The sequence below is a fragment of the Emys orbicularis genome, chromosome 6 (assembly GCF_028017835.1).
Source record: "Emys orbicularis isolate rEmyOrb1 chromosome 6, rEmyOrb1.hap1, whole genome shotgun sequence".
NCBI classification, from domain to species: domain Eukaryota; kingdom Metazoa; phylum Chordata; order Testudines; family Emydidae; genus Emys; species Emys orbicularis.
The window spans coordinates 108,406,091-108,433,547 of NC_088688.1; the positions used below are offsets into that span (position 1 = coordinate 108,406,091).

The 27,457-nt window shown below is 41.9% G+C and overlaps 1 protein-coding gene across 1 annotated transcript; it reads right to left on the minus strand.

Moving 5' to 3' along the window:
* Positions 1–225: 225 nt before the first annotated feature.
* Positions 226–27,457, minus strand: LURAP1L (leucine rich adaptor protein 1 like). Its single transcript, XM_065405956.1, has 2 exons — positions 27,224–27,457; positions 226–603 (listed from the first exon to the last, which is right to left on the minus strand). Exons 1-2 carry the CDS (start codon positions 27,455–27,457, stop codon positions 226–228), a joined length of 612 nt encoding a protein of 203 aa, XP_065262028.1.

Here is a 27,457-nt window from a genome sequence, read left to right on the forward strand (position 1 = left end):
AAACAACCCAAAACCACAGCAATAAATTAAGATAAAGAAAAGGGAAAAAAAGCAAACAAACCACCCAGAATGAGAAAAGTTAGAAGCAACAGCAAAATTCTAAAGTGGATTCAAAGTAAATTTTCCTTTTAAAAAGGGAGTTTTTCTTTTGCACACAAAATAAAACAGCAGCAAAGAAAGAAGATAAATACAAGTGCACTCATGTCCCTCTGGAACTTCTTTTTATTAACCAAAACAGTAGTATTCATCAGACTCAATTTTGGGATGCTTGTGCAAGGTCTGTGAGTCCTCTAGAATAGAAGTATCAGTGAACTGTTCCATATCTGAAGGTGTGTGGTGACCTGGGACATCATCCACCAAAGTGTCCAGATAACTCCCCACTGATATTCCATCCAGTCCATCACTACAGTCTTGTAAACTGTTATAGCTGCCTTGCAGGGAGGTCTCCTGACTTTCCAGCAAGCTGCAAAGGCTGCCACTCAAACTACTACCTCTGCTGATGATGGCTCCCTTCTCTTCAATCACCCACTTTATTGATTCAATGCTTTCGTTGATGATGAGCAGCTGGCGCATGAGCCTGACGTCAGTGGCTCGGAGATTAACCTACATGGTAAAACAACAACAAAAATCAATGTTATTGTATTTTTTAAACAAATGGGTGTGAAATCAATTTAAACAATAGCAGGCTGTGACCAAAAGGAGAGCTAAAAAGTAAATGATAGCAGATTTCATGCTTGAAATCTGGATTTGATATTTTTAATAAAGCAGTAGTGAATACTAACTTTTGAGAGATATTATTCCATGTCAATATTCCACTATAACATACTTACAATCAGTACCTTTGCACTTTCTAATTGTCCTGGGCTATACAATAATATAGGGCCCAATCCAACTCCAGCTGAAGTCGATGAGATCCTTTCCATTTACTTCAGGGGGAGTTAAGCCCTTATAGACATTTAATAGAAACTAATCTTACTTCATTTTTAAATTAGTCCACCACAGGACTCATCGGAATACTGGTGAAATGTTATTGGAAGCGTCGCTAACATTTAAAGGAATGGTATTTTTGAGTGTGTCTTCATTTCCTTCGGGTTTCAAAGAAACAGGACATAAATTCAACCTTTTACCTATAAACACACTAAATGTAGGCCACTTATTATATGTACAAAACTTGCATTCTCCTGCACTCTGTTTATCCAGAGCCTTTCTTATTTGTACTGTAACTGAGAGTTGACTAAGGCTTGGTCTACACTTACCCCCCAAGTCGAAGTAAGGTACGCAAATTCAGCTACGTGAATAACGTAGCTGAATTCGACATACCTTACTTCGAACTTACTGCGGTTCAGACGCGGTCCACACGCGGCAGGCAGGCTCCCCCGTCGACTTCGCGGTACTCCTCTCGTCTAGCTGGAGTACCGCAGTCGACGGGGATCACTTCCTGGTTCGATTTATCGCGTCCACACCAGACGCGATAAATCGAACTCGGAACTTTGATCCGCAGCCGTCGAACTACCCGGTAAGTGTAGACTAGCCCTAAGTCCTCAACTGTGCATAAGTTGTGAGGAAGGCTTGCAGTACATTGACACTCAAAGCATATCTGAGTTCAGGTTGCAAGTTTCAGTATCAATATTTCAGTTAAAAAGCTGGCTTAGCTGGGATGCGAATCCTAAATTAATTATGTAATCTCAGTTACTGCCACTAGACATGCACAGAAACACATATATACGCCAAAGACAGTACTGTTCTGTGACTTACAAGCAGCCAAACAAGTTTTAAATAGAGTTGTAAGTTCTGGTGGCTGCAAGAGAATGGAACTAAACAGCTTTGCCGAGTAAAGCAGGAGGGGGAACAAAAATTGAGCAAAGTTTCCTCTGTCTATGAAACTTATCACCGAAAAAGAGGCAGTATCACTCATTGGATAGGGCACTGCCGGTGGGTCAGGAGTTCAGGTTCTAATTCCTGGCTCCGCCACTGAACTGCTTCGTGACTTTGGAGCTTGAAGTCATTTTTCCTCTTTGTCCTTCAGTTTCCCCTCCCACCTTTTGGCTCTTACTACATGTATGTACAGTGCCTAGCACAATGGTGCCCCAACCATGGTTGGGGCCTCTAGGCACTACTATAACACATACACACACACACACACACAATGCCTAATAATTAACTGAAAGTAAAATAATTAAATTGCTGGCATTGCAGATTATTTTTAAAATCAAGTCAGGTGAAGCTTATTTATCCAGCAGCTCACTAGTGATGGATTTAAACAAAGTAAATAAAAAGCCTGCATGGCATCTTATCTATGCTCTGACAACAATTTAACTGTATTGGTTGGCACAAACTATTGAAATGTCCGTGGCTCAAGCACAATGGACTGCTGTAGTGGTACATTTCAGTGGGAATATCAACATTTAGTTTCTGTTTCCTTAAAACCCAATTAAAAGTTACAATTATTGTTTGAATGTGGGAATTTGAGCAATCCAGGGAATTATGATGTAGCACAGGTGTTTGTTGCCTTACCATGGAAGGGGTTGTTAAAAACAAAAATATATTCTTTGCCAGGATTGATCAGAACCAGAATCAGGGTTGCCAAGAACTGCAAGATTTTTCTTCACTTGGAAATAATAAAACCACAGTTGTCACATGAAACAGATACATTGAATATGAAGGTCAGAGAGGCCAACAAGACTTTTGTCTAAATTCTAAAGTCTAAATTCATGGGCACCTGACATTATCAGAACTGTCTTTCCTAACTTCCTCTAACTGGTATTTCCGAGATGATACCATGAAGTTGGCCTATACTGATAAGTAATGATATTCGTGGCAGGTCAGGTGGAGGGGCAACAGTATCTGATAGTAACAGTTCCTGGAAATATCAAATATGACAGCAAGGGTTCAGGTTGCACCACGAGGGTAGGCTGGCAATTTCAGGGATGCCTATGTGCAAAGCAATCCTTGGGTGGGCCAAATTTTCCATTGCCTTACACCCTTTGTAGTTATTTACATCTGTACAAAATGAGAGGACGGTGGTTTTAAAATGCTACTAATCACAATCTATATATACCAGTGAGGTGATTCTCTGCTTCCCTAAAATGTATGTACTTGGAGTTAGAGCTATCATAGAGACCCTGTCTCCAGCCCAGTATAAGAAAGATGTCTGGAGGTAGAGTTAAGTAAAAATATCTGTATCCTGATTTTTGGCCTCAGTGTCTGGGTAAGATTGAAATAATTGGTTTGTGCAAAGTACAGAAGTCCTCAGTTTCTCCCAATTCCTGTATTAATGTAATGCAAGGGTGGGCAAACTACAGCCCATGGGCTGCATCTGGTCTGTCAGACATTTTAATCTGGCCCTCAAGCTCCCGCTGGAGAGCAGGGTCTAGGGCTTGCCCTGTTCCGGTGCTCCAGCCGGAGAGCGGGGTCGGGAGCTTGCTCCGCATATGCTGTAGCTCCGCGCGGCTCCTAGAAGCAGTGACATGTCCCCCCTCCAGCTCCTACGCGTAGGGGCAGCCAGGGGGTTCTGTACAAGCTGCCCCCGCCCCAAGTGCCACTCCCACAGCTCCTATTGGCTAGGAACTGCGGCCAATGGGAGCTGCAGGGGCAGCACCTGGCACACAGCTGCCTGGCCAGTGCCACACCTCCACGTAGGAGCTGAAGGGGGGACATGCTGCTGCTTGCAGGAGGTGCGGGGGCAGCGCCTGTGGACAGGGCAGTGCACAGAGCCGCCTGGCCGCGCCGCCGTATAGGAGCCGGAGAAGAGACATGCCGTTGCTTCCAGGAGCTCCTTGACCTCCTTCTGTGCCCCAACCCCCTACCCCAGCCCTGAGCCCCCTCCTGCACCCCAAGCCCCTCATCCCCAGCCTCACCCCGCACCTCAACCCCCTGCCCCAGCCCCCTCCCGCACCTTCAACTCCTCATTTCTGGCCCCACCACAGAGCCCACATCCCCAGCTGGAGCCCTCACCCCCTCCCACACCCCACTGCCCAATTTCGTGAGCATTCATGGCCTGCCATATAATTTCCATACCCAGATGTGGCCCTTGGGGCAAAAAGTTTGCCCACTCCGATGTAATGAATAGTACTTCCCTTGCAAAAAGTCAGTTTTTCCCTTGTAAAGAAACATACATTCTTAAGCTATATTTTAAAATACTCTTCATATAATGTAAAAATATTCTACATATAAAATCACCTCATTTCATGTAATCTGTGAAAGTTTTGTGAGGCTTTGATGGTTCTCAGGATGCCTAGGACTGAGAGTCACCTTGTTACCACCCTGCCTCCAGCAAGAGGGAGCATTCCCCTGACACTGCCATCCCTTCCCAGCCACACAAACTCTCTTCTCTCGGCTATGCCATCTCTTTCTTTGCCTTGCAGGTTAACAGGTGTACCTCAGTGCCCAAGCCTCTTTGTATTCAAGCCCCTGTAGTATTCAGCCCTTTATCCATGAACACTCACAGAATTACCAGGTCAGCTGTCCCCAAAAGGAACAGTGTACACAACAGCATGGATGCTTTAATTTAGGATCAGCTTCTTGTTCAATATTACAGCATTTACATATGTTTAAAGTTAAAACAGTAAGTTTATTAACAAAGAACAGAGAGTCAAAGATTCAAGTGAGTAGGGATAATGGAAGCAGAAGGGTTACATATAAACCAAAATCAAATTTAATCTCGAGAAAGTGTGTTAAGTTAACAAGCTAACCTTCTGTCTAGGGAAGTTTTATCTGACCCCAAATGTCTTTTGCAGAGTTTCCAACCAAGGCTGATTGGGATCCTGTTTTCATGAATGTAAACTCACCATCTGTTTACTTCTTTGGTGCAGGATAAAGGGGTGTCTTCTTGCCTTCTACTTACATCCCCAAAGTTCATTATCTTTGCACATAGCCAGACTAACCCCTATGGCTTGTTTCCAGCACTCCACCCCTCCCCCGCACTCCTTTCCTGTTGACTCTATACGTAAATGGAGCTTCCATTGTGTTGCTTACAATGCTTATCTGTATGGCTGACATAGAGACAGGTGAATGAACATCCTTTGACCTGAAATCTGTTTGTCAGCTCTGCCTTGGACACAGATTTATTTATGCAACTCCTTAAATATCTTCTGTACATACACCTCACAACAGTTATGGGGATCAATATGACCTAAGTTTTTATTTAGAGACCTCACATGTCATCATTTATGGATAAATACCATGGGCATGGTGTCATAGGTGTAATGAATTTGCCAGGCTGGTAAGGCTTTGCTGTTACAGAACAGTGAACCCTTTTCTAGCTGGAACCCATGGGCCTTTGTCAGAGGACTCTTGCGGTTAAAGCACAGATAGACTCTGAGGATCTGGTTTCAGTCCTTGATTGTGCCACAAACTTCCTTGTGACCTTAGAATTTAGGTAACTTGGCTTTCTGTAAAATGCAGAAAATAGAGAATTTCCTTACATGCTGGGAAGATATATTCCTTAATACCTGGGCAGTGCTCAGATTCTACAGTGAATAGGGCCATATAAGTAAATAGATAAATTAAAATTTATTCCTAGATTCCAAGGCCAGAAGGAACCATTGTGATCATCTAGTCCAACCTCTTGTATAAGTCCTACAGGCCATAGAACTTCGCCAAAATAATTCCCAGAGCATAACTTTTAGAAAAACATCCAATCTTGATTTAAAAATTGCCCATGGAGAATTCACCACAACTCTTGGTAAATTGTTCAAATAGTTAGTTACTCTTACTGTTAAAATTTTACATCTTGTTTCCACTCTGAATTTGTCTAGCTTCACTCCTGCCATTGGATCATGTTATAACTTTCAGTGTTAGACTGAAGAAGCCATTATTAAATATTTGTTCTCCAGGGAAGTACTTGCAGACTATAATCAAGTTACCCCTTCATTTTCTCTTTGTTAAGCTAAATAGACTGAGCTCCTTGAGTCTATGACTCCTGGTTTTCTAAACTTTTCTCATAGCTCTTCTCTGAACCCTCTCCAGTTTATCAACATCCTTCTTAAACTGTGGGCACCAGAACTGGAGATAGTATTCCAGCAGCAGTTATACTAGTGCCAAGAACACAGGTAAAATAACCTGTCTACTCCTACATGAGACTCCCCTGTTTCTTATGCATCCAAGGATTGCATTAGCCCTTTTGGCCACAGCATTGCACTAGGAACTCATGTTCAGCTGATTATCCACCAGGATTCCCCAAATCTATTTCAGAGTCACTGTTTCCCAGAATAGTCCCCCACATTGTGTAAGCGAGGCCTACATTCTTTGTTCCTAGATGCCATATTACATTTTGCCATACTAAAATATATATTGTTTGGTACATAAATGTAAAGTGGGGTTTTCAGAAGCACTCAGCATTGGCCTTACTCTGGGACCATTGAAGCTGATCATTCCCATCAGCTTCAGTGGGAACAGAGTTAAGCTGAGGTGAATGCTTCTGAGAATCCCAACCATTGCATACTGCAGATAGAAGATTTGTATATTTACAGTCATATAGGTCCTTGATTCTGGAAACATATGCATGTGTTTAATATTACACTCACATGTGAGTAGTCCCACTGATTTCAAGTGAACTATTCATGTGGGCACCAGGGCCATAGTTCATAAAATATAATAGGCATAAGAATCCCATGCAACTGATAAAATCTACTAAAATCAAATAAAGGAAAATGTATAAAATATTAGTACATTGATAATATTGTCTCTCTATATAAATTATGTTTGTCCCATTGAGTTTAGTATAGTTTACCAAATAGGTCTATAAATGTATATATTTAAAATATTAAGAAATTTAGTGAAAATGTACATTTTTTATAACTGTAAATGTGTTTCCTCCATATGAGTTAACATGTCAATTTTTGTGAAGGTTAATTCTGAAATGATATATACACTACTGTCTGTAAATGTCCATATTTAAAATAGAGTTTCATTCAACTAAGAAATAAAAAAGAAAATGAATAAAATCTGTCATGCCAGGCAACAGGCATTTTACCTTGTTCTCCAAATTCATAATTTCAGTACAGGAATATCGCATCACCATTGTTAATCTACAACGGCCTGGAAAGGAATCCATACTCTGAGGAACTGAATGCTTTATCTTATTTTTGCAAGGCTACTTTCTGGACTTGATTTTTCCGTACATATTTTTAATTGCAAATCCTTCAAAATATACTAAGTTATATTACCTCAAAACCCCCCTCTTTCAATAAATCCTTGTTCTGTTAGTACAACAGACATTTCAAAAGCTTCTCTAGATCTTATATCCCTGAATTTCAGAGCCTGTTTAACTCTTATGCACTCCTCCCCGCCCTCTCCCATCTTAGAATGACTTTAGAATTATCCTCATGGCAGTATCACAAGCATTATTAAGTTAATGGATCTGGGACTCTGCAAGGCAATATTGCCAATCACAACTTTAATCATATTTTCCACCCATCATTATTTTTATGTGATGTTTTGAAATCAGAGATGCATGATTTCCCAGCCCTCCTGCCTAAGCAGTCTCCTCCGCTCCCACCAATAAATCACTGCAAGACATCTGCCTGGACTACTGGGCTGCTATTGTGACAATAGCAAATCACCCCCCCATATGTAATGCAAGCTTGTTGAAACTGAGCAAATTTAGGAAACAGGAATTTCCCTGAAGGCTAGTTAAATACAGTGCCAAACACCATGAACATCAATAAAGTTACTGATGTAATGGTTTCTTCTTGATAAATTAGAAGATTTATGTATTTCAAAACTAGTTAACAGGAAGCCCGTTGTTGCCATAATTACATCCATAGCTTCAGCATTTGTGCAGAACAGCCTACTTAGTAGCAATTCTTTGCATTCTTGCTGACTTGCACACTCTCCCTACAAACCATCACTTACTCCCAAGTGGCTCATACCAAGGTTGTACTTTTCCCAAAGCAAACACAAAAGGTGGCCCACACAATACTTTCTTTCCTCAATGGGGTTTATTTCATCAGATAACAAAGTGCTACCTGTGGCATTCTTGCCACTTATATCTACTTTAGTCCAGACAATCACATTAGTTTGTATGCAGTCATGTGGTTTTAGCCAATGTAACTATAGTGGTAAACAAATAAAATGAAAGAAGATTCAATTAATGCGACTAAAGGAAATATAATCCCATCATGTTTGACAGCTCCATTTATTACAACGCTGTAACAGATGCATTTCACAGAGACAAACTGAACAGATTGGATTCATATCTAAAACTACTTTAGAAAAGCTTCTACAGCTGCTCTGATGAGTTAACAGCAGTGCATAGCACGGGCTGGGAAAAATTCAGATGAGTGGGTACCAGTTTTCTGGCAAATAGTTGTTGTCTTGTCCTCCTCTATAGCGTGCAACAAGGGCTATAGGCTGGCCCTTATGACCTGTCACTTAATTTGACGTCATCCCCAAGGAAGGCTCTTCAAATGCTCTCCTAGCTAACTGTAAACAATCAGCCAACATCAAAACAGATACATGAGTTGGAGGGAGTGAAACAAAATTATGAAACAAACAAACAATCTGGTGACTCCCTTCCATTTTCAGTTTAAGCCACTCACATATAAGATTGAAGAAAACCTTTCTTTGCAGAACAATGAGAATATATATTTTTAAAGGGTTTATAGAAGAAAACTATTTCTGCTGGAAAGTGAGCTACAGTGAGTTAGGGATTGATTCTGATTTATATCAGTTTTAAAATCAAGCTCATAATGTCTACAGCTGCTAGAAAAGGCCATTGGCAATCAATGCTTAGCCTATGGTTTTCTGAATACGGCACACTACAAATTCCCTTCTATACATGGTATTACTAAATCCTTAGAAATATTTTTGACCTTTTTCAATATTCTACCACTCCTTTGTTTTAGTTGATGAAGCGATGTGACCATCTTTGCCAAGAGCAGAGTTACAGCAGTATTAATGGTAGCTATAAGTGTACTTTAATTACAAATAATGTGTTTAACTTTAAATTTCACAACACTTGGCTTTATTGTGTGTGCCCTATAGTGTGGATGGCAAGTATATAAAACAGGAGATGGGCAAGGAAGTGTGACACCATGTTGCCCTAAAGCCAAATCCTCTGCCCGGAGTGCATCCCAAGTAAATCAGGTGAGTGTTGGAAACTTTGTGGGGATATAGGGGGAGGAAACCCATCGCTGGCCTAGAGCTGAACAGTACCAGTCCTGTCCCTTATAATTTTGGAGAGACGTCCCACATTTTGTGGAGGGGGAAGGGAAAGATTAGCAAAACATGGTGGCTGGTTAAAAGCAGTTCAAAGGGTTGGAGTGTGAGAAGTAGTTCTGGGGAGAAGGATTAGTGGGCAGAGGGTAGGTAAACTGGACAAAGATGCAATTTTCTTCCATTTTGAGAAATAGTCCCAGTTCCAATTACATTTCCCATTTTATGTACAGAGAATCTCAAACCAGCAGAATCTTTCAAAATAGAAGCAACATTTTAAATGCAACCACTGTAGTTAAAAATGTAAATTAATGGAGATATCTTATCTCCTAGAACTGGAAGGGACCTTGAAAGGTCATTGAGTCTAGCCCCCTGCCTTCACTAGCAGGACCAAGTACTGATTTTGCCCCAGATCCCTAAGTGGCCCCTTCAAGGATTGAACTCACACCCCTGGGTTTAGCACTGAGCTATCCCTCCCCCTCTCAGCTAAAGTATTAGAATTAGTTATGGTAGTTTTCCTTTCATATTTTTTCTTTCGTGGTGGGTGTAAAATATGTGAGTCTCAACTTTCTTACCCTAATTGTTCTAGTTCCTTTGTTATCCATATTGAACAATTTGCTGGCACCATCTATGGATATCTCCCTCTTTATTTTTTCTACTGGGTTAGCCCTGCTTTCCTTGGAATTGAATCTCAATATATTTCAAGTTTGCCAAGCCTTTTAAAAAAATATTTTAACAATAAATCAACATTGAAAAAGTTACCTTACTCTGAGCTTTATGAGTCCTCTCCATTTCCTAGCAAAAACAATTAAGCATACTCTGTTTTTCCTGATATTAATTTTCCCACTATAAAAATTCTCACGTGGTAGCAATTTAGTGTAGTTTAGTTCATTAATTTGTCCTCTCTTCTGGGTAATGGAAGAAATCATCTACACCTAAGCAATATACGCTGTTTGAAAGTATGTGATCTGACCAGCTAAAAGACCAACCACAGACAGCATATCGAACCCACCAACAGCAACACATAAGCCAGTCCTTGGCAGACTATGTATATCACAAATTGAAATCTACAGAAATTAATAGACTCAAATTCAGACCCAGTGTATGTGAGTACAATTCTGTTGAAGTCACTGGAGTTACATTTGTTTAGAACAAGGATGAATTTGGCCAATAAATCATGAAACCAGCATTCTTCATTTACAAAGTGACAACCACAAGCATGGCACTAAATCCTGTACTTGTAGGTGAATGGACTCTGTGAGCAATTGTTTAATATTTATACTACAATAGTGTCCAGAGGTGCCTGTCAGGAGAGGTTCCCCATTGTGCTAGGTGCTGTACAAACACAACCACCACATCCTGTACAGCTTATAGTGTAGGAGGTCTTACATACCTTTCACTATTATGATCCAACTGTGATTCTATTACTAATATCTCACTTCGTAATATAGTCAGCTGAGTCTCTCCCCTTCCCCCACAGAATGCTGAGTGCTGCTATTAATATTATCTTGCATTTGTATAGTCCATTACATCTGAGGATCTGAAACTATCTTTAATTAATTTAGCCTCATAATGCTCATGTGAGGTAGAGAAATATTATTACTTTTATTACTTATGAAAAAGGAGGCATGGAGATGTTTAAGCATGAAAGTTAGTCCCTTAAGTTAGGGTACCAGGTACATGAGCAACCCGATTTTCAGAGGAGCTCCTGGAACTCCAGGCCACTTGAGCACATCAGTAGTCTCATTGACTTTAATGGGACCTTGCTGAATCGAGGTCTTAGTGTTTATTTAGGTGTCTAAATTCATACTGATGCACCAAAATCAGAGATCTAGATTTTCAGGAGCACAGTTCCTTTTTAAAAATATCAGCCCATTATTTAGGTGCCAATATACAAATGTAGGTGCCTAACCTCGTACCCTTAAGCTTGAAAATGCTCCCCTTTGTGATCTTCCCAAGATCACACAAGAATTCTCTGCCAGAGGTGCGAACAGAATGTTTCCTGGCTCCTCTTCCTGTGAAAACCAACCTTCCCCACTAAAACTTAAATTGGTGGTGATTTAGATACATTTTGCATTTCTTTCTTCTTGGCTTCTGATCTGATCTATATTATGTTGCATGGCTAACAGTATTTTTTATTTCCTTATCGCCTTGAGTTTTTTAGATTGACAATGGACCTTATCTCATTTTTGAGGGCTGTAGTTCATACAAATTACATTTTTAGTGAAAGATGGGTGGGAGTTGGAGCTGCTAATCTCTTGGGCATTGTACATTATCCATTATCAACTGTACTTTTAAACAACATTTATAATTACTCATATTTAAAATTTTTGGCAAATCGGAGAAGCACATAATCCTTGCATTTTTTATTACCTTCTTTTCAAGTAGCAAGAATGATTATGGTGAAAAAATAACTTAAGAAAATATTGGGAGAAAAAAAGGGAGTTAGCAGCTTCCATTTCTTGCCTTTTAATACCTCTTTTCTTTCAAGCCTCCAAAGTACCCAAAACAATGTTAGTTGCTGTTACCCAGCATATATCACAATCAGTTCTAAGTCACAGCTCTTTTAAAATGAGCAGTCATTAAAGTTTCACAGTTGCTGTCTGAGCCCTTGACCTTGCTGGTTTAGAGGGAGACCACAGCCTTGCGATGATCTCCTTTCAGTCTGCTGCAGTTCAAGAGAAACTATGCATTCAAAGCTCACAACAAATGTTTCTTTGGGACTTTTGTAACACATTGTAGCAACATAATGAAACTTTCCTAAGAGTGGCCTTTAAACAGGAGAGAGAGACAGCAAATGCGTTGGCTTCAGTTTATTGAGAGATTTCTTTTTAAAACTGCAAGCAGAAACCCACTTGGAGGCAGAATAAGAAAACAGAGCTCTTGAAAATGGCACAGAACCAAAACCTGTCATTTTTAATGAGGAAGTGTGCATGGCAGGTCAGACTGACTACTTTTACACTAAGCAGGCAAAGCAACTTGCTCAATTAAGTGTTCTTAAGTGCTCAAATCATCCCACAGACGGGTCCCAAAACATTTTTGTGGGTGTCTGCAAAATAGTTTTAAGCATGAATATTTTATTAGCATAATTACTCCTGGTTTTGGTACAGTAGATGAGACTACTAATGATTTATAGTTGTCTTAATATGCTACAGAAACACAAACAATGTAAAACTTTGTTCATTAAGTGACCCACTTCCGATTCGACAGAAAAGAAACACTCACAGTCAAGTTGTGCTGCCATCATGTTAGTTTCTCAAGGTCTCTTCTCCCTCTTAACTTACACTTTATTTATTTGGGTTATTTTACTACAATCTGCTGTTCTCTTTGCCAATTATTTAGCAATATTTGTGCTACTCACAAAATGAACCATTGTAGTCCACAGAAAAATAATTCTGTGCTATACCTCCTCAAACAGTGTTCTCTATCTTGAAGTTAGATATGACAACTAAAACACACATGACTCAAAGATTCTGACAATTCTCTATTGTGCGAGAGGAAGAAATAAGAACAGGAAAAAACCCTCACTACGCCTATGACAGTTATACTGTATCAGACTGGTATATTCATCTTCTGTTCAATAGCCTAACAGTGAGCAATGCAAACCACTAGGAGAGAGTCAGGTAATCTTGGCTATTTTTTCCATGCATTCTACAATAGTGGAAATTAAGTCCTGTGTAAAAAGTTGAACACACATGGATATTACCATAAACTAAGGGCTAATTCATCACTTCAAATACTGCAAGACCCAGAATTAAGCCTGATAAAGACAGATGTCTAGCATATGGCACCAGAAGGACCACTGCACCTAGAAGAGACTTAAATGCTTCTTTTTTATGTTCTAGGGAAACAATAGTGTATGGAGGTGAGTGGAATGGAAAGCCTCAGAGCTGTCCTGACTTATGGTAGCCCAGATTTTTCTAAACCTCTTTAAGTATGCAGATGCTGCTGTTTATAAAAACAACTTTTGAGGTTACAAATATGTCTCACATCACATGGAGGTTAAACAAAATGTTCAGAAAGTTGATGATGTGAGCCCAAATATGTTGGCAGACATGATAATACAAGTGCAAACATTTAGGTCAACAGCCAGTGGCAAGAAATGGCTGCTGGTGTCAGCAAGTGTTAGAGCAGATGGTACAGGATAGAGTTATTATCATATGCTCTGGACATCTGGCTCAGCAGCAACACACAGCTTCACCTCTCCCCCTCCCTCTCCATCAGATGGCATCCTGGCTCAATAACATAAGTCGTTTTCTTCACTGAATTTCAAATAGAGCACAGTTAAGTCTCTGCATTAGCCATGCCTGTCTTGACATAACCCTGTTTAATTATGACTCTGAGTAGACAGTATGTACTATAGTGTAGTACTGGGTGCCTGAATGGGAAAACATTTGCTCACTTCTGAGTTTGCTAAGTAAGCGATGATTCCTGTTCTGCTGATCCCTCTTAATCTAATGGGTTTAGATCCAAACACTGTGTACAGTCAAAAACTTAAGAGTGCAAAAGAACAAAAATTGAAAGAGCATCTTTAGTATGCAGTATGATTTTATACAAATCTGAAGCTGTTGCTTGAATGTCACCATGAAACGCCGCAGTGTTCCATTTGGTCAAAAGTAACTCAAACTAAGGCAATTTTAAAAAAATATATATATTAAAGAGTATAATATAATATCCACTTCAGAGTCCAAAATTTAGGATCTGGAATTGGATCCAAATCTCAACTTTCTGAAGTACTAGTCTGTTCATACACCTCTAGCCCGATATAACGCTGTCCTCAGGAGCCAAAAAAATCTTACCCGTTATAGGTGAAACCGCGTTATATCGAACTGACTTTGATCTCCCAGAGTGCGCAGTCCCACTCTCCCACCCCGGAGCACTGCTTTACCGCGTTATATCCAAATTAGTGTTATATCAGGTCGCATTATATCGGGATAGAGGTATATTTGATTTTACAGTAAAACTAATTAAAAAGATGCATGTGAGATGCAAAATTCAAATCAGGGTCTGACGTTCCAGAAAGTTCCTATTGGGTGTTTGGCATCCATTTGAAATATTAATATATTGCATTAGACTGTGCTAGTTTTTGATTAAGGTATTTGTGTTTCATAAAGAGAGAGAAGTCAGGCAACTTTTCAAATTCAAAGTTTTTTTTTTTTTTTAAGTAACCACAAACTTTTCAGTTGAAAGCCAAAAGCTTTTGGCTTTCAAGTTTTACTTTTTTCAGGAGAAACATTTTTTTTCCCCATTTTTCTTTACATTTTTCCATGGGACAAAATTTCCCCAATCCAGTGCTACTCATCACTCTACCAGCTTATTGTCCATGTCACGTGTGTTTCATGGGCTTTGCTCCATGCCATGAGTATTAGTAAACTTTGGCTCTTCCAGACACAAAGGGGAAATGAATTTCCTGATCTGAAGGCATTTCTCAAGCACCTTAGTTGATCTCAGCTGATGTGGTTGAGCACAGATCACCTCTTTCACTCTCAAACAGCCAGCAGCCAAAGGACATATGGGTCCTTTGGTCAGTGTCTTCACTTTTAATTGCACCCAAAATCAAGTGTGAAGCTAGTTTAGTTTTGACAGGCTGATGCAAAATTCTGCCTTAGACCAACACCACGAACCAAGAGAGCTGCTGAATTCTACACTAGTTGTAGCTTTTGAGTGCTCTTCACAGGTATCCCAGAGCTCATTAAAGTAATCCATTCTGGAGGACACAGAAGCATGACTTTCTAGACAAACTCTACATCAGTGAAACACTGTCACAATCATTGTGCCAAACACAGATTAAAAAAAAAAGAAAAGAAACCCAAATACACACACACTACTGGCCAATGACATCTCCTGGGAGACTAGCATCAGTCAAAGATCCTGACGTAATTAGTTTGCTAACTTTTAGGGCACAAGATGAGCACATAGGATATAGATATCAACCTTTCTATATTCTCTGGTTGCTTCTGCTAATCCATCAGCATGACACCTTCTTACCTGGAATATGCAACAGCCAGCTTGCCCTAACTATGCCCCTATCTTAGCAAATGTCACAAGGTGTACTGTCCCTTTATTGGACAATCTTACCCCCAAGCAGTAGCCTTTTATAAAACAGGGTACAAGGAAAGCATGGCCTGGTCCTGGTTCAGCATGGAACAGCAACATAATTGGAGATATAATCCTGTGAAGGATGTTTGGAAATCACAGGCTAGGCTAAAAAAGGTAGGGGGAAGGGCTGACTTCTGTTTGGATTTTTTGTTTTGCTCTAAGACTCTTGTTGCATTCAGCTGTAGGGCTGAATCCCAAAACACTGTACCAGTCAGGGAAGGCCATTGTTGACTCGGGGGAGGGAGGGAGTGGGAGGGATACTGAGGCAGCAGCCGTGTCTCCATTCCAGGGACTAGTGAACTGCTTTTATAGCTAAACACTAAGGCTTTGTCTACACTGCCAATTGAACAACAAAACTTTTGTCTTTTTTTGGGGGGAGGGGTTCTTTAAACACCTGTGGATGACAAAAGTTTTGCTGTGGCAAGTGGCAGTGTAAACGGCTTGTTGTCGGCAGGAGCGCCCTCCTGTCTACATCGCGAACCCTGCTCGTAGGGGATGGAAGTATTTTGTCGGCAAAAGTGCCGAAAAACAGTGTTTATACTGCCTGACTTTTAGCGACACAGCCGTGTCAACATGGCCGTGTCACTAAAAGCTGTGTAGTGTAGACAAAGCCTATGAAAGCACGGACAACACCTTCTAGATTTGATGGAAAATGGAGTGTGAAGTTTTGCGTTATTTACATGCACTGATTCTACTCTTCTCTTGCCAGTACACAAAAAAGGCTTCCTTTTTCACTCCTGCATTCCTACAATTTCTCTTGTACCTGAAATATTTACTATGCACATAGTACCAATTCCAGGGACCCACACCGAATAGTCTGTTGTGTGCTAAATATTTCCACTGGAAGCTGGGATTCTCCCCACTAGGCCAAGGAGCAAGCTACATAGTCACTGTAGGGAGGCTGCTTCACTCTGGTGGCTGAAGTAGCCCTCTGCATGTGCAATGCACCCCCTGCCATGAATTAGGAGGACTGGAGGATTCTTGCAGCAGTTCTTCTGGTCTCACTCCAGCCCCAATTCCACCTGCCCATTTTGTGCTGCTATCCAAGGAGACCCCTTGGGCTGTGCACCCTCTTCCTGTGTAGCTGAACAATACAGATCCAGTTATTAGGAAGACCTCTCTGACCATGGAGGGAGTTGCTGGATTTGCTCCTTCCATAATCCCAAACTATAAAAGAACACACGTTATCATTTTGTCATCACCCACGCCTTGCTCTCAGCACACACATCAGTTGGCTTCATCTTATGGAGATGGTGGACTGCATTAGAACAGTAATTAAAACAGAGAAATAATCACACTAGATACAGAAAGTCAGATGGGGGAAGAGAGGAAGGTTGTGAATAGGCCTCCGCCAGGCTATCTTCCAAATGTATTTGTTAGTCTGCGCTATTCTCTTCCCAGAGTGCACTTTAACTACCACTTTTTGTTTGTTTTCTGAGTAGCTAGCAAACTGACGCAGATCCTAATGCTGTTTACATAAAAATGCTTGACTCCCCGCCCCCCCCCCCCCTTCTTATATTACTGGTTTTTCTAGTCACTTGACACTATTGATGCAGTCTCTGTCCAGGAATCAAAATGCAGGAATGCTTTTTTCGTACAACTGTGTTTAAAATAAAAAAGCAAACAAAAAACCCACAAAAACTTTTTAGCAAGCTATTGCTAATAAAAAATTGTTTCCGTGCTTGTGTACCTTAAAAATGCATATGTAATACAATAATGACAGATAATTCCTTTGCCCTTATTCAGGCAAAATACTTCCTTATGGCAACAGGAGTTTTGCTGGAGTAAGGACTGAGTAAAGACTTTGAGATTTGGCCCACTGATAACGGTATTTGGATTTAGTTGAAAAGTGTTCATAATTTCTCTTTCCATTTGTGATTCCCTCCCCCTGTCTTTGGGGTCAAAATTTAATACTTTTTGAAAATTTCTGGCCAATTCTAATAATAAAGAAGACTCTAGAGCCTAGACCTTCATTAACTATTCAGTATTCTGAAATTTTTGTGTGAGTATATATATATATATATATGCTGATGTAGATTGGTACTAGTAACTATGCAGGATGAAGTTAAAAATGACAACCCTCAGGACTCAATTTAGTCATGAATTCAGTCAGACAAGGTGGTGAGGTAATACACCTCTACCCCGATATAACGCTGTCCTCGGGAGCCAAAAAATCTTACTGCGTTATAGGTGAAACCGCGTTATATCAAACTTGCTTTGATTCGCCGGAGTGCGCGGCCCCGCCCCCCGGAGTGCTGCTTTACTGTGTTATATCCGAATTTGTGTTATATCGGGTCGCGTTATATCGGGGTAGAGGTGTATCTTTTATTGGACCAACTTCTGTTAGTGAGAGAGACAATTGGTTTTCAGTTGGTATTTAATAGCTCTGTTAATGGAACTATAAATTAATTTGATACAGTGTTCACAGTATACCCTCATGGCATAGGCAGTGTCCACACCGACATGCTAGTGTCTGTAAGTAATGCTCCACACCAGTTGGTCCCTAGAAATCCAGTCTCCTGCATACCTGATCCTGACTTTTTCCATACATTCTTCTAGCTCCTTCTTACACTCTGATGGTTCCAGCTCTGTTTGCCACTGCTTTTCGCTTGTTGAAAGACCACCAAGATCTTTATATTTTAAGTTACTAGTGCAGTCTTCCCATTCACAAGGCAGGTGCCCTGTATTGTTCCACTATATGTAGAGTCGATTTTTATCTTCCATTTGCATTCCTTTTTTATTTGCTCACACCTTTACCAAAACTAATAATTAATAACCCATGGTGATGGAAATGCTGCTAGGCCAGGTCTATACTAGGAGTGCTTTAGCTATACTGGTATAGTACACCAGCAAAGTGCTCCTACTGCAGAGACAGCTCCTATCAGCAAAACTGTACTTTACTGTTAAAGCCCCACCCAGAGAAATAATCTATACAAGGAAAAGCACAGTTTTGCTTGTATAACTGCATCTACACTAGAGGCTTTTGCTGTCTACGTCAGTCACAAAACACACTTTCTCACACCCAACTGATTAACATAGCTATGCTGACAAAAGTTTGTTAAGTGGTTCACCTGACCTTACAGTGAGATTAATCAAGCCACTTCTATATCATTTGAGCTTGAGGCAAAAAACAAAAGCCCCAACTATTTTCCTATATGTTCCAATCAGAAATTTTATACCTCCTAAAACTCAAAAATAGCTCAGGCTAGAAGATTCCAATACAGCCAGTTTTTAAAATTTCATTCAAGACTTAAACATTAAACAAACAACAACAAAACTAAAGCTTATAAACTCTGCTGGACAGAGAGCTGCTGGGCTGGGGTGTCTTTAGTACACTTACACTGTAGTAACCAAATGGCTTTGGAGGTCTTAATTAAAAAGCCTGGGAAACTAAATATAAAACTAGTATTAATCCAAACTGAGGCATGATTCACAGCATGATTCACATGTTTAAGTCCACAGGTATGTGGGGAGTTGGTGAAGAATAGGTGGAGTTTTGGCTCCACCCACCAATATGCAGCTGAGTTGGCATGGAGCTGGAAATTAGGTACCTAAATACATTTTACCATCTCTGCCTCAGCCCCTCTGTCTTCCTTACTCTCGCAGGACCACATTCCTTCTTCTATTATCCCACTTGCCACAGAACAGATGAAGATTCCCCCCTCTCTCTCCTTTAGGTGGTAAGGAGCTACTTATGTGACTAATGAGCATTCCCATGATGATTAAGAGTGTGCAGGATTGTCACCTGGAAACCAGCTAAAGGCTGAAGAGTCTAGGACCTAAAACACATTTTGTGAGGGTTAGACGAAGACTTCCTCATTTCCTATCCATCTGAGTTACTATATTTAAAAACAACTTAGTGACATAGTTCATTCCTTTAACCCATCACATTTATTATATATTTTGAGTTTCAGGATAGTTGCATTTTTAGCCCAGCTGTGTCAGTCATATCCATCCTGACCAAATTCTGCATCTATGCTGTAGGCAAATTTCCTCAATAAATTGAAAGTCTATTTATTTTGTGACCTCATTTGGGATTTGATAAAAGCCTTTGGGATTCATGCACAAGCTTTAGAGATCGGAGGATAATACATTTTGTGCACAGTATAACATTCCTTTGAATGACCATGGGACTGATAGCAATGAGGGATTAAAACAGCTCTGATGCCAAAATACTTCCTCCACACAGTATAATTACATATAACAGACAATAATTATCATGGAAGAAAGTCACATGTCTTGATCTATGTAAATTGTTTGAAACATTAAACGCTGTGGGAACCTCCAATCCAGTTCTGAAGCTACTTTCTTTGGGAGTACAACCAGAATTCAAAGCATGGTGAAGTGCTTGATGTACTCATTTCAATATCAGTATCTAGAAGCATATCTACCTCAAATTTTTCACAGTGATGCTATTGGCTAAGGCAGTGGTTCTGAGAACAGCTGGTCTAAGGGCTGGAAGCAGGAAGAGAGGTTTGGGTATGCAAGTGGATTTCAGGAATGCTTGTTCTTATTGTTCTTTAACAGAGTTTTGGAGGCAGCAGTAGTCTTATAAGGGGTAGGGGTGAGGAACTTGACTATGTGGTACAACAAATAGGGTATGTATATATCAGGGTTTCTCAAACAGGGGTCGCCGCTTGTGAAGGGAAAGCCCCTGGCAGGCCGGGCCAGTTTGTTTACCTGCCCCGTCCGCAGGTCTGGCCGATCGCGGCTCCCACTGGCCACGGATCGCTGCTCCAGGCCAATGGGAGCTGCTGGAAGCGGCAGCCAGTAAGTCCCTCAGCCCGCACCGCTTCCAGCAGCCCCCATTGGCCGGAGCAGCGAACTGCGGCCAGTGGGAGCCGCGATTGGCCGGACCTGCGGACGGGGCAGGTAAACAAACCGGCCCGGCCTGCCAGGGACTTTCCCTACACAAGCAGCGACCCCTGTTTGAGAAACCCTGGTATATATGAAATAATGTTTTCCCTGTGGAGTGTTCTGTGCATCCTTGTCAGATGTGAGGATCTCTATACTTGTTCCCTGAACCTACATACTTTCCACCTCAAGACTACAAGCTCCTCATCACAGCTACATTCCTGCTGGCAAAGAAGACCCAGACACAATGGAGACAGTATGGGCTAGCAATAAGGTGCTGGTCTGGGAATCAAGAGGCCTATGATTCCATTCCTGGCTCTGTCAGTGACCTACTGGGTGACCTCGGGCAAGTTACTTCACCTCTGTTCCATCTCCCTGTAATACAAATAATTACTAAGACAAGGTGAGTGAGGTAGTATTTTTTTATTGGACCGACTTCAGTTGGTGACAGACAAGCTTTTGAGCTTATATAGAGCTATTCTTCAGAACCGGAAGCTTGTCTCTCTCACCTACAGAAGTTGGTCTAATAAAAGATACTGCCTCACCCCCCCTTGTCTCAAGACTAATATTTTCCGACCAGCACAGCTACAACACTGTAGACCTGAAGAAAAGTTCTGTGTAAGCTCAAAAGCTTCTCTCTCTCAGCAACAAAAGTTGGTCCAATAAAAAACATATTACCTCATCTTGTCTCTCTAATATCCTGGGACCAACATGGCTACAATAACACTGCATACAAATAATTAACAACAACTCATTGAGGTTGCTCGACCCAGACCTGAGACTGCTTCAGTTGGCTATTTTACCTACAGTCAAATTTTAACCAAAAAATTCTAATAACCAATTTAATAGAAAATCAGCTCTTAGCTTAGTGATGCTGTGTACACATGCTGGGCCATATCTCCACTGAAGACAATGAAAGTTCTAATTAGCAAACACCATTGTAAAGGGGCTAGACTGTGTCTATAATTAGGTGATTGGGGTGTTTCAACTCATGTTAGCTCAATTTTAAAAAGTACCACTTTTTTACTCATTAGACAGACCCTAATTTTGTCCCACTTAGTATGACAATAAGGGACACTAAAGTTGGTGTAATTAATATACTAGATGGGAAAAGTTAAGCAACTAATACAAAGAGGTAACAGGAAAGTTAAAGCAGCCCCGCCCCCAACCTTCTTTATCTTATCTTAGCTTCTCAACCTGAGAGAAAACAGGAGAAGGAAAGGAGATGGAACTCCAGGAGCAGGAAGGGCTAGGTTATGAAAATGAATATATTCGCCTACTGAATTCCAGCAGGTGGCAAGACTAACAGCTCTGCTTCATTTTGACTTTGAAACTTTATCTAGGTCTTCCACCATTGCAATTAACCTCATAATTTAAAAAAGAATAAACTAGAAGAGAGAATCTCAAACTGTGGTCTGTATACACTACCAGTGGTCTGGAACCCACTAAGTAGCTGGGCACGCGTGTACATAGGTTATGCATCTAACTCCTGTAAGGTCTTACACACCACTTCTGAATGTGCCCCCTCCCCCTGTCTGTACTGTCTACAACTCAAATAGTTTACTGGGCAACCACAAAATTCTCTCCACTTCTTTATCCCTTCCTTCCAAAACGCACTGCATCTTGGACATCCAGGGTTGGCTGGGCTAAGATTATAAATGTCATCCTTAAATAAGACACAAGAGACCACTGTTAAGTGCAATATACACTCCCAACACTACTAGTCTGCCTTGTCTTATCCAAAAAAGGCTGGGCTTACTGCCTCTGTAGTGTTCCCTTGAAAAATTAAAAAGGATGCCATTCTTTTACTGATAAATGCTGCAGACACAGCCAAGGCAAAATACTCCTCATCCTGTCTGGCCTAATTTTTTTTTTTTTCTGTTTTGCTTCTAAGATACAAGAAAGTTGATTCTTGCTTCCACTAAGAATCTCTTTGCTTATTTTTACTCCTCTCACGTGTTTTAAGAGAATGTTTTCCCTGGTTAATTAGGTGTGATTACTGTGAGAAGAGAAACAAGGCTTTTGAGGATAACAATATTTTATAATTGTTTACAATAGCAGTTAGGGCCTGGGAATGAATCCAGGCTATGATTTCCTGCAGTATACTGCTATTGAGGCTATATTTGAAGGGAAAGGCGGCTGAATAATCAAGAGTTAAAAGGTGCCAAGTTAGTATTTAGTGCCTGGCTCTGCCCTTCATTTTGATCTCCTGAACACAGATCCTTTCATTTACCCCCTAGATCATTTGTGTATAGAGTACATGGATTACTACTGTGGTGATGGATGTTCCCTAAACAATATTTTCTTTTAGTAAATGATGTAGAGGGAAAAGTCTTCACAGTCCTGGAGATCAAAGCCCTCCAATTAACAGAGCAGGTGACTCATGGACATCAGTAATGCAAGCTTCCTCACACTCTCACCAATGTGCCTCAACTCTGATCAGCACAGGCTACCTCTAGTGTGTGAGAAAACAACTCTTTGCCCATGGCCTTAACCAATCCTTGGCCACTTTTCCTAGAGTGTCAACAATAGTCAATTTGCAAAGATTACACTGGTTCACTAAGAAGGGGACTGAGATCACCAGAAGCCACTGATCAGCGATTGTAATAACTTTGTTTAGTACTGACTTGGGATGGTTTTGAACCAGCAACGTAACAAGGAAAGTTCTCTTTTTATGTTACCTTATAAGAATAATCTTAGTGTTCAATATGCTTTATACAAAACTACAGAGAGCCTCCAAGGAGACATTATACAGGGACGTAAATGGGCCATTACATGCCAGTATGCCACAACACTGAAAGCATGATTAGAGAGGTTGGAGAAGAACAAAGAGAGGACAGTCATGGAAGGCAAGGGAGGCCAAAATTTCAAGAAGAGGAGCATGGTCAATTGTGTCAAAGGCAGCTGACATGGTTCTGACTTTGGCTAGGAAACAGTCATTACAGACTTTGGTGAGAGTGGCTTCAGTGGATGCTATGGCCCTGGATTGGAGAGAGTCCAGGATGGAACTGGAGGAGAGGAACTCCTGACAATGATTGCAGACAGCATATTCAATGAATGTAGAGATGGAGGGGTGATGGGCAGTAACAGAAGAGGCCAGAGGGGTCAATCTTTTTTTTTTTTTTTTTTTTAAAGGGAGAGATTAAAGCATGTTTGTATTGTGAGGGGAAAGAGTCAGGAGAGTGAGAGGTGAAGCAGAAGAATTAGAGGGAATAAGAGCAGGCACAAGAGAGAGAGCAGGGGAGGGGATTGGATGGGGGTCAGTGGACAAGCAGAGGGGTTAGAGAAGGAGAACCCTGTGTGTGTTTGTGACAGAATAGGTGCTGGAACTAGGGGTTCCTGCTGCACCCCCCGGTTTGAAGTGGTTTCCATTATTTACAGGATTTACAGTTTGGTTCAATGGCTCTCAGCACCCCCACTATACAAACTGTTCCAGCATCCCTGTATGACAGGGGAGGAGGGGAAGGGGATGGTCACATTGTATCTCACCCCCCCATCTGGCCCTATTCATGCTACTAGGCAGGAGTATTTTCATAGCCATGCACCAGCACTCACTAATGCCAAATTAGTTTCCTCTGTTCTCTGTAACCTACTCATCACTTTATCTTGCTCTAACACAGCACATGCATCACTCCATAACTGTGCTGTGCTAGACTGAAACTTTGGTTTGCATCTTTAAGTGCCACATAACAAATCTGACACCATTACCTTCATAGAGTATCATTACAGTAAGTATCAAGACTGGTTTAGGCAAATACTTTGTATAAACTATATTCAATCCGGTATGAAAACAAGAGTGATAGCTCTAGATATGAAATGGCCATTCTTAAAATGTAGGTTGTCAGGCTACAAAATAGACATCTTAGTTGAAAATTCAGCCTTGTTTTTTCCTCCCCAAACCAGATTCTTCCTTCCATCCCACCCCCATCCGTGTGTACTACATACAAAAAGCATACAATGTGGTGTATTATAAAAGTAGTATCAGCGTAAGTTTGAGACTGTGATGTTACCCATGAGTAAGTGTAAGGCTGCAAGTTTGTCATGGAGGTCACGGAAGTCATGGATTCCGTGACTTTCCATCACCTTCGTGATTTCTGTAGTGGCCAGTGTGGCTGGCCCAGGGGCCGCCTGAGCATCTTGGGCATCCCTTGGGCCAGCTGCACTGCCCACTGCTGGGACAGTCTTGGGCCACCATGCCCCTCTCCCTCAGCAGCAGCAGAAGTTTTGGTGTGGGAGGATGCTCAGGGCTGGGAGTTGGGGTCCAGTAGGGGGTGAGGGCTCTGGGCGGTGCTTGCCTCAGGGGGTTCCCCAGAAGCAGCAACATCCCTCAACTCCTAGCTCCACGTACTGCCTCCACCCATAGGCACTGCCCCCGCAGCTCCCATTGGCCATGGTTCATGGTCAACGGAAGCTGCAGAGCTAGCATTTGGGGCGGAGACAGCGCGCAGAGCCATCTGGCCACGCCTCTGCCTGGGGGGAGCCGCGAGGAGCCAGGTAGGGAGCCTGCCAGCCCCGCCACGCCCCCCCAGCACCAGGAGGGGTCCTGGGCTGCTCACCACTGACCCTCTCCCTGTCCCCCCAGCACCAGCAGGGGTCACGGGCTGCTTCATCCACAGCACCCCCCGGCCATAGCACCCCCCCCCCGAGCACATGCGGCACCCACGCCCCCCCCCCCAAGATTTAGTCAGGGGTGTATAGTACAAGTCATGGACTGGTCACAGGACCATGAATTTTTGTTTACTGCCCATGACTAAAAATATGCATGACTGAAACGTAGTCTTGCTCATGAGTAGCAGAGCCCCAAGTTATTTATGCAGCTCATCCCAAATGAGAGCCTGCAAAGCCTTCATATCACACCACACTATCGGCTACTACAGAGTTTACATTAAAAACTCTATGAGAAGTGCTATAGAGAGTTACTACAAAATTTATTGGTACTACAGGCGAGTCTCATCTTACGTGGGGGTTCCGTTCTGCGGTTAGCACGTAAAGCGAAAACCGCATATAGTCAAAATTACATTGAGTTGTTTTTGCCAACTGCGTAAAGCTGAAATCGCGCATGTTAAATGCGCGTAAGATGCGACAGACCTGTATTTTCATATGCCGGTAAAGCCACGTTCCCTTAATACTGGCTGTCTACAAACTTCTGAGTTACTCTGCACTTACATTGATGTAACAGAGATCAGAATCTGGCTACTAGCGATAATGCATGCTGCTCACTAGGTGAATGTCATGGTGGGACAGCCTATTTTAAGTGAAACCTGCATTTTTACTTAAAAAAAAAAAAATCACTCGCTTAACAGAGTTGGTCTTCTAATGAAAAACAGACTTAACCCAGTACACAACACCTAGCATAATATAGCTGGACCATTTGAATAAGAGTTGAGTTAAAATATGAATATTGCATGGTCCAATGGCAGACCACAGACAAACAGCCACTCTGCCAAATTATAAATGGTGTTTTTTATGGAAGCATACAGAGATTCCAGTATACTCAATTTAGAAATAAACAGATCTCGGAAGTTTAGTCTTATAAACTGAATGACTGATGGCAGGACAATTTTTAGGATTAAAGACTTCACATCCTTTTAGAAAAGTATACGTCATATTAAAATGGAGTATTTGTATAGATTTACAATACATAGAATCCAGGGCATTATCTTAAATGTTTAACAATATGCTATCATATCCTAGACATCAGAAGTTATCACTCGGAGGAGTAAAATCTACCTAAATACCACTGGCTGTCAGTTTTCTTCATTCTGCCAGCTAACAATATGAGGTACATATATCCTGAAAGTCATGCAGTTGGAAAGCCTCTTTAGCAGGTGAGCAACCTGCTCACTGCCACTTTGGTGACATTATGCAATTGTGATCACAGCATGGAGGTAGGAGTTGCTTTGACTGTGCATGGATTATAGCAACTTTTGTTATATATGATCTTTTCCTAGATTCTAAAGCCAGATGGGACCACTGTGATCATCTAGTCTGATCTGTACAGCACAGGCCATAGAACTTTCCCAAAATAATTCCTAGAGCAGATCTTTGAGGAGAAAAAAATCTTATCTTGAGTCAAGAATCATCAGTGATGGAGAACCCACATCACTTGCTGCATTGTTCCAATGATTAACTCCCACCTTTAAAAATGTATGCCTTATTGCCACTAGTTTCAACTTCCAGCCATTGGATTGGGTTATACTGGTCTGTGCTAGACTGAAGAACCCATTATTAAATATCTGTTCTGCATATAGGTACTTATAGACTGTAATCAAGTCAACCCTTAACCTTTTTTTGTTAAGCTAAATAGACTGAGCACCTTGAGTCTATCACTATGGTTCCATAAGGGGCCATATTCACATAGAATTAGGAAACCAGCAATGAAGTGTGTAAAGGGAGTGGCTAGACCTTGCTAAAGATTCCAATGGAAAGATATTAGAGGCTCCCTTTCTAGAAAGGAAGTGGGGAATGTATTTAGTGCTCTCCTTTGCCCTAGCCAGAACAGGGTTGTTTCCAGAATTGGTTTTGTGTGGGTGGGCAGTGATGGAAATTAATTGCACAGGGGCCTAGAGATCAGCAGCACTTCTCCCTACCAGGAAATACTGTTGGGGGGTGGGGAGGTTCAGCAAAGTATGTGGAGTAAATCATACCAGATTGTATTTGTTTACGAGAATTGAAGGGGCAACAGGACAGGGATATGAGTTGTCAGTTAGTTAAGTCTTAACTGTAAAGTATGTCAGGGGCCACCAAGGGAACACGCATTATTTAGCGCCGTCCATAATCCACTCACAGCGCCACCCATCCGTGTGCAATACAGCGATTCCACACGGATCTCTCTCCCCGCTTGGCAGCAGAGGTGTGTGGGTGAGGAAGGAGACATTGAGTGGCCCCCTCGCACACTGCGCACTCTCGCAGGCACTGGCAGAGGGCTGCCGAAAAGGGAATGGTGGCCGAGCAAAGTCCAGGGTGGGCAGCGCGGGTTAGTTTGCCAGCCGCTCGCACGGGGCAGAGAGACGCGGAGCGCTGAGCTGCAGCAGCAGGGTGAAGAGGGCTCCAGCCGTCCGCTCCCCCTCCCGCTGTGTGCGGCGCGCACCCCCGGGCGCGGTGCCAGACTCACCATCTCCTGCTTGAGGAGGTGAAGTTTGGTCTCCAGTCTCGCCAGGGCACTGGCGCTGCTGCTGAGCCGGGAGGCCCCAGGGGCTGAAGCAGGGCAGAAGCCGCTGCCCCCTCCGCCGCTCCGGTCCCGGGCAGCGGGCTCCTCCCCGCGCAGGGAGCGCGCCAGGCTCTCGGGCACTTTGCGCCCCAGCTTCAGCTCGATGTCTCGCAGGTCTGGCAGGGGACCCTCTTCCAT